Raw genomic sequence first — 16,812 nt, 5'->3', positions numbered from 1 at the left:
ACATGGATATTACTAAGGCCAATGTCAATGGAGCCGGACCCACAGAGAAATGGCCCCTTGGGCCAGGTCCCTGCAACCTGCAACCTGCTCGTCACCTGGGGGTCACATCAAAGCATGTGCACGGAGCCAAACACAGCCCTGGAGGGGAACAGCCTCTTCCCTGTCCCCGAAGTGATCTGCTCGTCCTGGAGTGGGATGCTGGCTCCATTGCAGCCACGTCCAGAGAGCCCTAGAGGAATGTCTGGAAGCATCCTGGTCACCCCAGGAAGGGACAAGGACCCCTGGGGAGGAAGGGGACTCAGAATGGTGGGGCTAGGAAGCAGAGGAATAGAAGTTCCCTAGAACTCAGATCCCCAGAGCTAAAAAAAAAAAAAAAAAAAAAAAAAAAGCCACGCTGGGGCATGGAGTCTGCAAAGCAAAAGGGGGCCACCCCAGGGCCGTTTCCCGGTGGGTGCAAGTTCATCCGTGTCTGCAAGCCACCGTATCCAACCTTGGATGTCCCCGCACCCCTGTTCCTCCAGCAGGACAACTAACTGCGTTTGTCCCAGGATGGAGACCCCACCTGTAAGAGCTCCCAGACGCAGAACTGGGAAACAGCTTCTCAGCAGTGCTTAAGAAACTCGCTTTCCCCTGCCCCTCCCTTCCTCAGGAGAGAGGTGAGGCATGGTCCAGAGACAGAAAGGAGAGCGTGAGCCCCAGCAGCTCTCCTGACCTCCAGCCCCGCCCTTCCTCCCACAAGGAGGTGACACCTGGTTCCCACACCCAGCAGCAAGGCATTTCCTCTGCCTCTCCTTACAAAGGCCTCCTGGGATTAACTTGCCTGGGCAGAACCCAGGACGGACCAGATGCTTTCCTGGAGGGCCGGTGAGCCAGGCTGGAAGTCGGGGTGGGCTCCAAAGGCAAAGCAGTGCGTCTCGAGGAAGATCCCACCACCATGACCACCACGGATGCACCTGCCACAGTTTCTTGTGGGATCCTCCCACAACTGTCACCATTTCCTCTCTTTGTCTCACGACCTGTGGTTTTCACCTTCCTCCTGGAGCCCACCTCCCCCTGCCCCAGACTGTGAGCCCAAGTGGCAAGGCCACATCTGCCTTGTTTGCTAGCTGTCTCCCAGAGCCGTGCCTGGCACGCATCAGGCATTCAACGTTGATGCGGTTGTTTCTTTTTTCCCCAGGGAAGAGACTGAGGCTCAGAAAGGCAAGGCCCAGAGCTGGTAAGGGGTGGCGGTGAGATTCACACCGAGACTGGTCTCACTGCAAAGCCAGGATCTTGACGCCCCGCCCTCGCTGACCATCGAGCAAGGCCCAGGGCTGGGGTGACTCACCCTGGCAGAGCTGACCGTGGTGGAGGTGCCGTGGCTGCCTGTGGATGAGCCTGTGTCGCTGCAGGAGACCATGGAGTAGGTGTCCCCAGCCCCAGGGCCCGGGGGCTGCCGTGCTTTCATGGACTCGATCTCCTGCCTCAGCACCAGGTGGTCGAAGCGGTCCAGGTCTTGGGGGGAGATGGTACCTCTCACCTCAGACAGGAGTGAGAACTGGGCATGGGGACAAACAGGGCACTGAGCCAGAGTTTCACCAGCAGGTAGGACCCATCCCCTGAGCCCCCAAATGACCTGTGTGCCAACTTGACCACTGGCCTCCCTCCTTAACCCTCCATTGCTCCCCACCGTCCTAGATGAAGTCCAAGCACGATGCCCTGGATGCCGAAACAGCATCATCTGACTCCTGCCTTCCTCTCACCCTGTCCTGGCCGGCAGCTTACCAGCAGACACACATGACTACAGCTCCCGAAACACATCAGGAAGGCCTCGGCTGTCCCGCCCACCCAGAATGCCCTGCCTTTGAACCTTGCTGCATGCAACCACTCCCAGTGGATTTAATCACTTCCTCAGTGCAGCTTCGGACCCCAGACCTCCTCTAGGGCAGGGTTCTCAAAGCTGGCAGCACGGCTCCATCACCTGGTGAGGGGGCTGTGGCAGACTCCCACCCAAATGCCACTAAATGTGTGCTCCACGTTGACACCTGTTTCCTCGGGGCCTCCATCACTGGGGACTTTATTCCCCTGTGAGTCTATGGGCCTTCCTGGGGCCAGGGGCTGCCTCGGTCACTAGTTTCTGCCCAGGGCTCAGGATCAGCCTGACTCTTTGTGGGTTCTCAGTAAAGGAGGGGGGGACGGAGGGAGGCCAGGAGGCCACGGAGCCCGGGAGAAGCTTCGCCTTGGCCTTGGCGGGGAAGGGGGAGGTTTTGGTCACCTTGGCGTGCGTGTTGAGCAGCTCGAACAGGGCCATGACCAGGGCTTCCACGGAGACGCTGCCCCTGCGGTACTCCTCCAGGTAGTAGGCCATGGTGGCTCGCTCCTGCTCGTTCAGCAGGTGCCGCGCCTGCTCCTCCAGCAGCAGGCGTGTCTGGTTCCCCAGGCTGCTCAGCGTCACCTGGGAGCCGGCTGGCCCCTTGTAGAATCCCGGCTGGAAGACAGGAAGCCAGAGGTCTGAAAATTATGCAGTCCTCTGGGGCCGAGTGGCCAGGCCACGCCAGTGACCACAGTGCAGGGGGAGGAGGTGGGTCCCTCTGTGGCCTCGGCATACCGAGCGCACCTGCGGGGGACGTAGGTGATGGGTCCTGATGCAGTGGACAGGCGGTTTTCACACCTTACCCAGTACATTTACTACGGTTCCCAGTGTATTTCCCAAGTATCTCCCCTGGTAAATCGGGGATAATAGTAAGCTTATCTCTAAACTATGCTGCAGATCTGCACCCCTCCAGGCCACAGCCTCTGGTGTCATCGGGAGGTGTGGCTAGGATGGCATCGGTGGGTGTCCCCCCTCCTCCCCTCTGCCTCCCCCATTACCTACGCACAGCTGCTGAAATGATCTTGTCAAAACAGGAATCGCGTCGTCTGGGTCCCCTGCTTAAGCCTTTCCATTATCAGATGCTGAACCTCAGAGGCCCACAGAGCCCCACGTTATCCGGCAGCCCGCCCGCTGTCTTCCCCTGTCCGGCTCGCTCACCACACCCCCTTATGCTCTTCTGGTCTCCCACAAGCCACCTTGTTGGCACAGCAGGGCTCCGTCAGGTGCTGTGCCCTCTGACTAGCTCATCTCCTCGCGCTCCTGCACCAGATTTTGTCCTGGATACTTCCATGTAACGTTCAGTTCACAGCCCGAGTATCGTGTCACCGACTCACAGGGCCTCCCCCCTCCCTCTGCGTCTCACCGCCTACACCGGGTGTCTCATCTGCTCATCTCTCTCATGTTCCCCAGCACCTCGCCTGATGGCGCTGAACGTCTCCTGTGATTAGATACAGGTGCAGGTTTGTCGGTACGTGTGGGAGTCCCCTTCGCTAGGTATGCCCTCCATGAGGGGAGGGATTGATCTTCTGCTCAGTGCCATTATCCCTGGTCCACAGAACCTGGTGGTGCTCACAGATGTGTGTGGAATGGAAAGCGGATGGATGGACAGATGGACAGGCGGCAGACTGCCCAAATGAAATGAGATCGTGCACGTGAGCGGCTCTGTGCACCTGCCAGGCCCAGAGCCCCCTACCTGGGGATGTATGAGGAAGCCACAGATACCCACTGACGCAGAGCTCCCTACCTTGTTTGTCCCTTCCGTTGTAAGGTCCCCAGGAAACCTAGGGAGAAAGACAAACGTGTTCAGCTGCATGAGCGAGCAGTTCAAACAGGCACCAGCGGGGGAAAGGCCAATCTGGAGTGGGGTGAGCAACAGTGTTGAGAGATGGCCTCCATTCGCTGGGGCTGCTCAAGGGCATAGGAACCCTCGGGGAAGGTGAGTGGCTTCCAGCTTCCTGATCCACCTCGTACGCAGCACTTCTAAAGCTGTGCAAGGTGGACTCCTGGCTCTACTGCAGCCCTGCAGGTCCAGGCAGGTGACACAAGGACAGGAGACAATAAACCGCAAAAGACCGGTGGCCTCAGGGTCAAGGCCAACCCTAGGGAGGGAGGGCGAAGACAGGGGTGACGTGGAGACCCAGAGATGGAACTTGCAGGTGCAGCTCAGCTCTAGCCCAATTTCATGGAAAAACATGCACTCAAGTCGCCAGAATTCCTGATTTTTAAAGCAGGAGCCAGAAATCCAGTTTTTTTTTTTTTGATGGGAAATCTGATGTCTTTTTAAATGTTGGCAGCTAATGAAAACATTTATGATAGCGTGCTGGCCAAAAGGGAGGGAGGCAGGAGAGAAGGAGGGAAGAGAGGGAAGGAGGTGCTCTGGGTGTATGTGGCCTGGGAGGCCACCAACCAGTCTGAGATTTCTGATAGAAATCCAAAGGGGACACGTGACACTATCAGCAAGTATGCGGCCACTGGCAACTAGAGTCACTCTATGAGTCCCAAGACCCTTTTCCTCAGGTGACTCACAGGGTTCCTCATTCCCAGAGCTGGATAGGGTCAGGGACTATGCTCCCCACTCTTCAGACGAAGCAACTAAGGGCCCAGAATTAAGTTAAGTGATCTGCCCCAGGAGGAGAGAGGTGGCTTATGTGGTTCAGCTTTCCATGGGAAATGGAGCGGGGGGGGGGGGGGGGGGGGGGGGGGGGGGGGGGGGGGGGGGGGGGGGGGGGGGGGGGGGGGGGGGGGGGGGGGGGGGGGGGGGGGAGCTGGAGAGGAGAAGGGTGTGCTCAAGGTCATGGCTTACAAATGCAAAGGACCCTGGGATGACCCAGGCTCTTAAGGGCTCTTAGAATCTTTACGGATCAGGATGGCAGGGGGGTGGCATCAGGATCGGAGGTAGCGAAGGGATGGGAGGGGACTTCCGGGGCTCAGAGAGCAGTGCTGTCTGACCCTGCTGATTGCGTGGCGGTGTCCCCAATCCGGGAACTGGCAATCCACTTGGTCTCGTCCACAGTGGTGCGGGCATGGGGCAGCCTCCCGACGTCCTTCACGGTCAGGATGAGGTGCTGGGATGACTTGAGCAGCCTGACCGCCTCATCATGCAGGATGTTGAGAAAGCTCCGCCCGTTGACCTCCAGAATCTGGTCCCCGACCTGCCAAGACCACCAAACAATGCAGTAATAATGCCTGGGCTGCGTATAGGACACTGACTCATGCCAGGGGCTGCAGAGCCCTGACGCCAGTTCTCCTCCTGGCCAGCCTGACGAGGAAGTCACAGATGCCCAGAGAGGTTATGTGGATGCCCGAGGGTCACATAGCAAAAGTCAACAGCAGAGTCGACTTTCCAATCCTGATCTTGGACCTGTGCTCCTGTCACTGGAAAGGGCCACCTCCCCTCAACCTAGCAATGGTTTAGAGAGGTGCGTTTACTACAAGTTTCCTGAGGATCCCCCACTTATCTAGAAGACAACAGCCAACCCAAAGCCATGGTGGGGGATGGGACTGGGGGAGGACCAGGCGGAGATTCCCTTTTACACCTCTACAGGGTTGAGATTTTTACCTGAAGCATGCATGTATTTCCTTAAAATACAAACAACATTTTCGTTTACTCAAGAAAGAAGCAGTGAGAAAAGGAGCCTCTTGTAAAAGCAGTAACATATCCCTTGGATTCTTACAACACTGGGCAGTTTTAATTTGTAATGCAGAAACACGCTTTTTTAGTGAAAGGATTAAAAAAAATAAGAGGAAAAAAAGTAGCTTCGGGGCGGCTGGGTGGCTCAGTCGGTTGAGCGTCTGGCTTCGGCTCGGGTCATGATCTCGTGGTTCTCGGTTGGTGGGTTTGAGCCCCGCGTTGAGCTCTGTGTTGACAGCTAGCTCAGAGCTGGAGCCTGTCTTCGGGTTCTGTCTCTCCCTCTCTCTCTTTCTCTCTCTTACTCTCGCTCTCGCTCTCTATCTCAAGAAATAAATAAAACAGGGACGCCTGAGTGGCTCAGTTGGTTGAGCGTCTGGCTTTGGCTCAGGTCATGATCTCACGGTTCATGAGTTCAAGCCCTGCGTTGGGTTCTGTGCTGACAGCTAGCTCAGAGCCTGGAGCCTGCTTATGATTCTGTACCTTCCTCTCTCTCTGACCCTCCCCTGCTCATGCTCTGTCTCTCAAAAACAAATAAAAAACATAAAAAAAAATTAAAAAGTATAAAAAAATTTTAAAAAGTACCTTTGCAATAAAAATAAACCTGAGACAGAATTACAAGAGGCTGAAGGGGAGTGAGATGGGGCGTCCGACAGACTCCCAGAATGCTACACTCGAAAGGTCGGCTGTTTCTCTTCCCTGCTCCTCCTGTAGGGGGCGCTGCAGCCCCTGGCAGGGAAGGGCCTTGAAGGGCAGCCTCCTAACGCGATTCTTCTGCCTTCTTTTCCTTCTCTCTAGCTTCCCAGCCTGCTTTTGTCACAGGATCAACCCCAGGGAGCTTCCCCAGCAGTTTTCAAAGCAGAATTTGGAGAAGGTGAGCCACCTGGGAATTTGGAAGAAAAGGAGAAGAAAGGAAGATGTGATGACGAGGCTGAGGATTGGAACCCTGGTCTCCAGCGTCTTGTCTTTCCTCTAACACCTCGCCTGCAGGTGCGGCATTTCCAGTACAGAAAGCGGAGGCAAATGCAGACTCCGCATCTCCCCTCTGCACCTGCCTGGATGTGCTCTGAGAAGGCCTGCTGCCTCTTCGCCTCCACGGGCCCATGCAACATTTACTGCACACCTATGGGGTGCCATGCTTCTGTGCCAGGACGTGGTGCTGAGCAAGACAGCCCCGCTCCTGCCCTCCCGTGGCCCCAACTCGAGAGTGGGCTCAGCTCGAGAATGTAACTGGGTCTTCCCATCAGCCTCTCCACACGGTGTCTCCAGGGCCCGACACGCAGTGAGAATTCAACAAAAATTCGTCCAATGAATGAAAAGTCAGACACCCATCCCTAGCCCCAGGGCCATCTCTGTGGCAGCACAGGGGGATCCAGAATGGGACACTAGCCTGGGGCCCCCGATTTCAAGCCACTATTTACCAGATGCTGACTGTGTGCCAAGTACCTTGTTGGTCTCTTTGCGTATTTTTTCCTTATTTAATATCCTCAACATCATTGCCCTTGACTCCACCAGAGGGAGAATGGAGGCTCAGAGATGTTAAGTAAATGGTTTGCGGTTATAGGGCTAGTGGAGAGGACAGCGAGGAGGCAGACCCAGGTTGACATGGCCCCAAGGCCTCAGGGCTGTCTCCTACTGAGCTGCTGTCGGGAGCTCTGCCTGGGGACACACGTCCAAAGCCACCATCCAGCCTTGACCGCCCAGCCCTGCCTGTGGCACCCAGGCCTGAAAACCCACCCCGTCATCAACTCTGCCTTTATTCTCCTGATAACCCCTCAGCAGGTGCAACCCTATCTCCACCTCCCCCACTCCCGGGGGCCCCCAAACCTGGGTCTTCTCCACACACCTGGGCTCCCCAGCCAGCACCCCTCCCCCATGCATTAGCCTCTAAACCGGCCTCAGACCTGCCGCCAGATTAACTTCCCTCAACATTTTGCTCGAGTGACATCCTCCTCCGCTTCAAAACCTCAATGACAACCCCCCCTCCCAATCCCGGAGGCAGAAGAGCAGTAAGGGTTAAGCGTTTCAAAGACATCAGACCCGGGTTCAAATCCTGACTGCTTCTGCCATGTCATGTGAGCTCAAGCGAATCCTCCAAGAGCTTCTGTGCCTCGGTTTCCCTGGGTGTAAAAATGGGGGGCTGCCCCAGATGCCTACAGTCGCCAGCCCAGTGTCACCAGTGAAACCTACAATTCTGTCTCTTCCCGCATCTTTGAGCCCCCTTGGTGAGCACCCAGGGTGCTGGCGGCTCCTGCTGGTCTTCTTGGGAAGAGCCTGAGATGCGACCCAACTCCTGGTTCTGGGCCTGGCATACAGCAAGTGCTCAATAAGTGCTTGTGCACCAAGGTACAGATTTGCCACTGCCCATCTTGGCTTCCACAGCCTGTCCTGGCCTCTGTCTGGGTTGGCTTTCTAGGATGCTTGGAGAGAACTAGTGTGGGCACTGGGGACTTGTTGAGGATGGAGGGCATTTCCAGCCCGGCCTCCCCCGTTCACCCACCTCATGACACAGCCCTCTGTGGGTCAGCAGCCCCGCCTGTGCCCTCCAACCTGCACAAGCCTGCTCAGCCCACCCACCTGCCCCCACGGCTCCGGGCTGGAGCCCAGCCTGCACTTTCCGGCTGCTCCAGGGTTCTGTTTTCTTAAGTAGCTCTCTCAAGAGCTTTGGCCTTTGTTAAGCTAAAGGAATCAATTTTAATCTTCCCCACATACTTTATTTCCATCCCAACAGTTTAATTAAAGGAACTAGCATCGGAGAGACCAGATAGAGCGGGGCATCCTTTTGTGTGAAAGCTTCCCCCTACAGGTCCCGGGAGGCGGAAGCAGGGGGAGGGACAACTCACTTCCAGAAGCAGCTAGCTGGCTCTCCAGAGAGGCTTGGCAGAGAACAGCTCAAACACCACAAGACGTATATACGCTAGAATAAGTACTCGGTGTGTATCCAAAACTTAAATTTAAGTGGGCATCATATATATATATATATATAATTTTTTATGTTTATTTAGTTTTGAGAGAGACAGAGCACAAACAAGGGAAGGGCAGAGAGAGAGGGAGACACAGAATCTGAAGCAGGCTCCAGGCTCTGAGCTGTCAGCACAGAGCCCGATGCGGGGCTTGAACTCATGAACTATGAGATCATGACCTGAGCTGAAGTCGGACGCTCAACCGACTGAGCCTCCAGGTGCCGCGGGCATCTGATATTTGGATTCGCTAATCTGACCACTCTGGGGGGCAGTACCAGTAACCATGGGGGGCACTGATTTAGCATGGCAGGTTCCAAACTCCGGTTCTTCCTCCGGCCCTGAGCCAGGCACCTGTCATTTACTCAGTCCTGTGAAGTCCACTTTCTCCAGCCCCACCAGAAGCATGAACATGTGTGAAGCCACAAGGTTGCTGTGCTCGTCCTATTTTTTTTCATGCCTGTTAAATGAATACGTCTCTACCAGATTTGTGGGAGGCAGTGTGGGGCTCGTGTGTGACCCACTTGGGGAACAGGTATGAAAGCAGAGTCGCCCTTGGGGAAACCTCCGCTGATGAGGGTATGGGAGCCCATCTCCATCTCCTCCCGACCCCTTCCTGTCTTTCTTCTTCTTCCAGAGTCCATTTTAAAACCGAGGTTCTAGACAGAACTGGCTTCTGGGGCCCATGCAGCCACCGCAGCCTCTGAGTTGCTCTGAGATGCTCCCATGTCTCCGTGTCTGCTTCTCTCTCGCATCCTCTACTTGCTGGAAACTTTCCCAGGTCTGACAGCCCTGCCAGCACAGGGGTGTGCATGCCCACTGTCGCTGAGAGTCCACAGGCCACTTCAGACAAATCCAGCACCTCCCTGGCTGCTCAGAGCCACATGGGGCCCGCGGGGTGTCCAGTCCAGTCCCTGTGGTGCAGCAGAAAGAGGTCCCTGGGTCTGAAGTCTGGTAACAGTGGAGCAGGAGCGGTGTGGACCTGCACTGCTCTTGAGTGCACTCTGGGTCTCAGTGTTCTCTCTGTAAAATGGGCTCGATACCACCAGCAATGCCCGGGAGCCCATGAGAAGGCAATGGGACCGGCAGCTCGCGAGAGGCTTTGATAGCCTTTCACGCACTGCCCTTCTAAACGCAGGGGATGAGCTCAGAGATGTTAAGCCACTTGCTCAAGATCCCTGGTCACACAGGATGGGGAAAAAAGAGCCAGCATGTGAGCCCAGCCTTTTGTATATCTTTGTACCCCTGCTACCTTTTCTGTGGCAAGTCCCGGCTCAGTAAATGGCGAAGGGCATGGAGATACCCATCCTTTCCACCACCTCATGCCTATTGGCTGCCCCTTCCCCTTGGTTCGTACAACATGAGGTGGGAGGTGGCACGTTTAAAGACCTTGATGGGGCTCTCTCCCCTACAAACTGAATTCTGTGTGTTTATTCAGTGCACTGTCACTTTGTCTTGCCCGCCGAGGCCAGCCCAGAGTGAGACGATGCGGGTCAACAAGACAAGGAGCCAAGAGACAAAGATGCTATGACCGCCAGGGCCTTCCAGCGGGTCTCCTAGATGTGGAGATGGACCCCTGGCCACATGGGGACTCAGCCAGGGCCACAGAGTGAGGCAAAGGCAAAGGCCAGACTCTGGAACTAGCTGACCAAGAGAACACCCACCCCACCCGGGGCTCAGTGGGACATGACCCCCTGGAGGAGAGATGGATGTGGTGTGATGGAGTGTCTAACACTGCCTGGCCTGCACACCGGATGCCGATGGGAAGGCCACGGAAGGATAGACAAACAGAGGTGACTTCATCTGGTTTGTCACCACGGCCACCCTATTTATCACCAGTGATGGAGGAGCAAGGGGAGGACCATAGGAGTGCCCTTTCTTTTAAGGGAAAAGAAAGACTCCTCCATCATCCACAGCCCATCCAGTGACAGGCTCAGATCTGGGACACTCCGCAAGCACAGGACACTGGCCTCTCCTGAACTTGACCCACTGCCAGGAAGCAGGAGTTCACTCCCTCCGGGTCTGAGTGGGGCACAGGAGCTCGGAGGAGGAGGAAGGAAGGGCTCAGCAGGCTTGGGGGTGACCTACCTGGGAAGGTGGGGGTCCCCTCTTCCTCCCTAAGAGACCCAAGGGAAATCAGACGACTGCTCTAAGCCCGTCTTCCCTCCAAACACGAACGAGTCCGCCTCTCGCTAAGTGGGAGGGCTCGGGGACACGGGAGTCGCCCCACTGGGTCTAATCCCAGGCTCTGTACTCACTTCTTGTGTGACCTTGGGTAATTTCCCTACTCTCTGTGCCTCAGTTACCTTCCCTGGAGAATGGGGATAGCATCAGTGCCTACCCTCATAGGTTTCAGGGTTAAGTGAGTTAATCCACGCTCCACTGTAGCCCCAGCACCTAAGACAACATCTGGCACATAGTAGGTGCACACTTACTGAACGGACACATATAAAGTGGGCAAAACAGCAGCCAGCAGCCACTAAGTGCTCAATAAATGCTAGCTGCAGATCTGAGAAACTGTGCATGCACCCCTGAAGTGATGGGGCTCTCAGAAGCATGCCCTCCCCTTTCACCTGCCTTCTCCTTGGGCCCTGCCTTCAGCTCCAGTGAATCACACATGTTGAGCACGTCTGTGAGGCACATGGTGTTATCCCCATTTTACAGATGAGGAGACGGAGGCCGGGAAGTGCATGATGAGGGGCTGGGATGTAGCCTTTGCTCTGCCCGCCTGCAAGGCCCCTGCTCGGGCCTGGTATAGCTCCTTTAGGAAAAAACAGCCTGTCCCTCTGTGTTAAGTTCTTCTTTGGTCGCTCAGCCCCAGGCTTTGCGGCATGCACACAGTAGGTGCTGTATTCCTGCCCGGTGAAAGGAACTGAAAACAGAGGACCCAAAAGAACCGGTGGCAGGACAGCAGAGGCTCTGAGCTTCCCCCCTCCTCCTCGGGGTAGGCAGGACAGAAACCTGCCAACAGCAGGGTCTGGGAGTCTGTTCCCTCAGCACACGCGCCCCGGTGCCAGCAGCCAGGCCAGGACCTTGAGCCATTTATTGAAATGGCTTCTGCAGCTTCAAATGAGGACCCCACTGACTGTGGCATCTCCATGATGAAAATTCAAATTCCACTGAAGGATTTTATTGCAATTATGAATCTTTAATAGTCTTCCATGTCAGATATGAAACTTTAATAGGCTTCTGGGCGGGGGGGTTTGGTACAAGTGAGCGATGCAGTTTTAATGAGACAACATTAGTTTTTCCCAACAGTTCAGAAGTCAGTAAACCTTGTCCATATTAAAAAAAAAAAAAAAACAAGGATCAAGCTAAACACTGGGACGGGTCGTGGAGCAAGCCAGAGGCGGGGGCCGGCCTGGGCGAGCCCTTCACACAGGCCTCTGGCTTAGTGCTCTCACAAGGCAGGAGCCCAGCAGAAGTGCCTGGGACAGAACCCGCAAAGCTGTCACATGCTGACTCCTAGGAGGTCCCGCCTCCTTCCGGTCCCTTCTTCTGGCTGTAGCTGTTGTGGGTACTTGCTTATTCTGTTCGGGACCTGGGCAGCCCCTCAAAGACAGGCTGCTCTGACACCCGTGTCACCAGTGGAAAATCTGAGGCCTGAAAGGAGAAAGGACTTCCCCAAGGCTGACCGCTGCACCCAAGTCAGGGCTTGGTCGGAGAAACGGCTCCGCAGCTCCTTCCAGCGGAGAGTCTGACGTCCAGGTAAACATATCAGGCCGTTACAAAGGTCAAGCCCAGGGGACTAACAGGTATCCACCCCGCTGAGTGCCTCTCAAGGTCAATCACCTCCCACAAATGAGCTCTAGGCTTACGCAGCACCAGCTTCAGGCATGGAATGGAATATCCTGTTTTATAGAAGAGGGTGGTGAGGTTCAGAGAGGTGAAGTCACTTGTCCAAGGACACCCAGCAAACAGGCTGCACAGCACAATCCGAACCTAGACCAACTGCCATTCCGAGCCCCAGACTTGTATGTGTCCCCTTAACGTCAGGTTGACTTCAACGCACTTGCGACGGGCACTGTCCAGAAGAACTTTGTGCAATCATGGCGATATTCTTGATCTGTACCGTCTGTACAGTAGGCACTGTTATTTAAATTCCAATGGATTACATTTACATAAAGCTGCATTCCCCTAGTCACACCAGCTTCACTTCCATAGCCAGGCGAGCGAGGTGGCCGCCACGCTGAGCAGGGCAGCTCTGCACGCTGGTGCTGACGTCTTCCAGGGCTCCCATCTCAGGGCTCAGTCCCCAAACCTCCAAAACAGGCTCTAATCCATTCACTCCCGTCTGTCTCCGCTAAGGCACCCAGGCTCTGGACCCACCAGGGACCCCTCCTGGACCGCGGTCGTGGCTGCGCCCTGGCCTCCCTGCTTCCGCCCTCCACATCATCTCCCACACGCTCCTCTGATGGGTAACTTTATGTGTCAACTTTTTAATTTTTTTTATTTAAAAACATTTTTTTAACATTTATTTTTGAGAGAGAAAGAGTGTAGGTGGGGAAGGGGCGGGGGGGGGGGCATGGAATCTGAAGCAGCCTCCATCCAGGCTCTAAGCTGTCAGCACAGTGCCCGACGCGGGGCTCGAACCCACAACCGTGAGATCATGACCTGAGCTGAAGTCGGATGCCTAAGCAACTGAGCCACCCAGGCGTCCCACTTTATGTATCAACTTGACTGGGCTGACAGACGCCCACAGAGCCGGGAACTCGTCATCTCTGGTGCATCTGTGAGGCTGTTCCGGGAGAGATGAGCATCTGAATTGATAGGCTGAGTAATGAAGTCTGCGCTCAGCCCTGTGCCTGGCGAGTCTGGTCCACTGCGGAGGGGAACAAGAAGGCAGAGGGAGGCTGATCTGCTTTCTCTGCTTGGGCAGAGCCACTTGTCCCTGGAGGGCAGCGCTGCTGACTTTAGGACTCGAACCACGGTTTATATCCCCGGTCCCCAACTTGGGGGCCTACACACTTAAACTTACATAACTGGCTTGCCATGTTCAGTCAGGCCTTTGGATTTGGACCGAATTTTACCGCCAGCGTTCCTGGGTGTCCAGCCTGCAGACGCAGGTGGTAGGGCTTCCTGTCTCCATCATCACGTGGGTCAACTCCTGTAGTAAATTTCATCTCTATTCACCTCTCTTCCTCTTTCTCTTTCTCTCTCCATCTCGCTGTCTCCTATCGGTTCTGTTTCTTTGAACAACCCTAACACAGGGCACCTGGAGGGCTCAGTTGGTTGAGCATCTGACTTCAGCTCAGGTCATGATCTCATGGTTCGTGGGTTTGGGCTCTGCGTCGGGCTCTGTGCTGGCAGCTCAGAGCCTGGAGCCTGCTTCAGATTTGGTGTCTCCTTCTCTCTCTGCCCCTCCCCCATTCATGCTCTGCCTCTCAATAATAAATAAATGTACAAAAAAAATTTTTAAAGAAAAGAAAACCCTAATTAATATACCTCCCTATGTAGCAAAGGGATCACTTAAACTGCAAATCTGGTCTTGTCATATCTTCCTTAAAACTCCCCTCTCACTTCTAACTCCTTCACCTACACTGAGAGGGGGTCTTACTTGGCTTATCCATCTCACGCTTCTCTCCCCCAGGCATTTCCCGACCCATCCACAGTGGTTATCTCAGTTCTAGGAACAGATGGAGCCTCTGGCCACCTCAGGGCCTTTGCACATGCTGTTTCTCTGCCCAAAAGATTCCCTCTACCCTCACCCCCATTCCTTACCTAGATGACTCCTAGTCACCTTCAGGTCTCAGTCAAGAGGCCTTCCTTCTCTGACCACCCCTTCCAAGGCAGGCAGCCCTGGTCCCCACCCGGAGCACCAGGCAGCGTGCTCTATGGTGCTCACCACAGCTGTGATCACACTGGGAGCTGTAAGCACTGAGTCAGGGCCAGGGTGCTGCATCAGCCTTGCATGGCATGTGACAGGCACTCGACAAATAGATGTCTGACAGGCTCGCCAAGCCAGCGAATAAACAGTTCAATGCACGATGATCAAGGATACACACAAGCCAGCAGTCCCTTGCCCCTTTCGGTGTCTGAGACATTTCCTGTTTGTATAAAGGTTTAGTTGGACAAGGTCAGGTCATGTAGGGAGCTGGGCGCTTGCAACGCCGCTCTGTACTCTGCGGCAGGGAAGGAATATCCCCCCACCCTTTTGTTTCAATCAAATGGAAGGCAAAGAGTCAGAACACAATCGCAACTTTGTTTCAGCTGGAATTACACTCTGGAAGATGTTGCGGCTTACTCAGTCCCTCATTCTGGGAGACAGAACACTGGGCGAGGAGCAGAGATGTCATGAGCCCAGGGCCTCCCAGAACCCAGCCCTCTCACCTGCTTGGTGCTGCAGTGCAGACCTGCAAGAATCTGAGTTCTCAAGTTCAAGCCACAGGCTTCACACCCAGGGCAGTAACCAGCTAGATGTGAGAGCAGGCAAAGCCCTGTTTATCGTAGCAACAGAAGAGAGCAAATACACTTAACAAGAACTGTGCAGCACCTCGGTGATGAGAGTTTCAAACACTCCACATGAACTTGACAGAGAGAAACTCCCTTGTTCCTAGAAATGATTCAGCATCCTTTTTCTTTTTTTGAGAGACAGAGAATAAACAGGGGAGGAACAGAGAGAGAAAGAGACACAGAATCCAAAGACAGGCTCCAGGCTCTGAGCTGTCAGCACAGAGCCTGACAGCGGTGCTCGAATCCACAAACTGTGAGATCATGACCTGAGCTGAAGTTGGATGCTCAACCAACTGAGCCACCTGGGCGCTCCAGATTCAGCATCCTTAAGACGTCAGTTCTCTCCACTGAAAATTTAACACTCTCCCAGTGAACACAGCAACCAGCTTTGGTTTGGTAAGCTGATACAGAAGTTCACGTGAGGGGCGCCTGGGTGGCTCAGTCGGTTAAGTGTCTGACTTCAGCAGAGGTAATGATCTTGCAGTTTGGAAGTTCTAGCCCCACGTCAGGCTCTGTGCTGACAGCTCAGAGGCTGAAGCCTGCTTCAAATTCTGTGCCTCCCTCTCTCTCTGCCCCTCCCCTGCTCGCACGCTCTCTCTCTCTCTCAAAAATAAACACTGAAAAAAATAATTTTAAAAAAGTTCATGTGAAAGAATAAACCTGCATAGGGAGAAATCTTCAATGCATATAATTAATTCTGAAAAGGCTACGTACTGTACATTTCAACTCTGTGACAGTCTAGAAGAGGCAAACAAGGAGACAGAAAAGAGATCAGCATTGCTGGGGGCTCAGCGGAGGAGGAAGGGAAGATCAGTAAAGCACAGAGATTTTTTTAGGGCAGTGACACTCTTCTGTCTACTACTGCAATACGTGGATACACGACATTACACATTTCCTGTTAAAGCACCCCAAGTTTGCACAACAGCCAGCATGAGCCGTAAAGTAAACTATGAATTTAAATAGCAGTAACAACAAATGCATCGCTACTGGTTCATCATTGCAGTGAGTGTACCGCAGCTAAGACGTTAGCATGGAAAACTGAGTACGGAGGCGGCGGGGGAAGAGATGCATGGGAACTCGGTACTTTTCTGTTCCATCTTCCTGTTAATCTCAAATAGCTCTCTCGGGGCGCCTGAGCGGCTCAGTCGGTTAAGCATCCGACTCTCGGTTTGGCTCAGGTCATGATCTCGCGGTCTGGTGAGTTCAAGCCCAGGGTCTGGCTCTGTGCTGACAGCATGGAGCCTGCTTGGGATGCGCTCGCGCTCTCTCTCTCTCTCTCTCTCTCTCTGTCTCTCTGTCTCTCTCTCTCTGCCCTTCTTCCACTCACGCCTGTCTCTGCCTCACTCAAAATAAATAAACAAACTTGAAATAAAATGGCTCTAAAAAGGAATCGAATAACCTTTTTTTTTGCATTAAAAAAATCAAACTACAAAAATGGCTGGAAAACTCGGATACGGAAGAATTGCAAGAGGATGTGACAGATATTGAGGTCTGCTCTAAGCCTCTGAAATTTGGACGGCAGGGCACAGACTCCTAAGGAGAGGACTGGAGAGGAAACAGACAGAAACAGGCCCACAAACACACGGGGATGGAGAATATGATAAAAGCAACGTCGCAAATCTCCGTGGCAAACCTGGGCTCTTAATACACAGCACAGGCACGAGAATGTCGCCATCGGAAAAGAGATAAAATTGGGTCCATATCTTATACCCTACACAAAAATAAATGCCAAACAGATCAGAGACTGAAGGGGAAAATGTACTTATGGGTATTGGGAGAAAAAATGGGTACAATCCTCTATATCTTGGGCCTTAGGGAAACGTTTTCTAAAGAGAACTTAGATTTAACAAAAGAGCAGATGGATAATCAAACCAAATGATAAAAAAACAAACTTTCACACTGAAAAAAAACTTTATAAA

The 16,812-nt window shown here is 54.0% G+C and overlaps 1 protein-coding gene across 1 annotated transcript in view; it reads right to left on the bottom strand.

Moving 5' to 3' along the window:
- The window catches only part of WHRN (whirlin), a gene marked incomplete at its 5' end in the record, with an annotated part of 90,478 nt that overhangs the window by 15,979 nt on the left and 57,687 nt on the right, over positions 1-16,812 (bottom strand). Inside the window, 4 exons of the mRNA XM_029920581.1 lie at positions 1,328-1,537; positions 2,255-2,467; positions 3,597-3,633; positions 4,802-5,004. Coding sequence (XP_029776441.1) covers positions 1,328-1,537; positions 2,255-2,467; positions 3,597-3,633; positions 4,802-5,004 — 663 coding nt within the window. The remainder of the gene's footprint in view (positions 1-1,327; positions 1,538-2,254; positions 2,468-3,596; positions 3,634-4,801; positions 5,005-16,812) is intronic.

The sequence above is a fragment of the Suricata suricatta genome, chromosome 13 (genome assembly GCF_006229205.1).
Source record: "Suricata suricatta isolate VVHF042 chromosome 13, meerkat_22Aug2017_6uvM2_HiC, whole genome shotgun sequence".
NCBI classification, from domain to species: Eukaryota; Metazoa; Chordata; class Mammalia; order Carnivora; family Herpestidae; genus Suricata; species Suricata suricatta.
The sequence above is the reverse complement of the archived record's forward strand: the minus strand, read 5'-3'. Positions and strand labels throughout refer to the sequence as shown.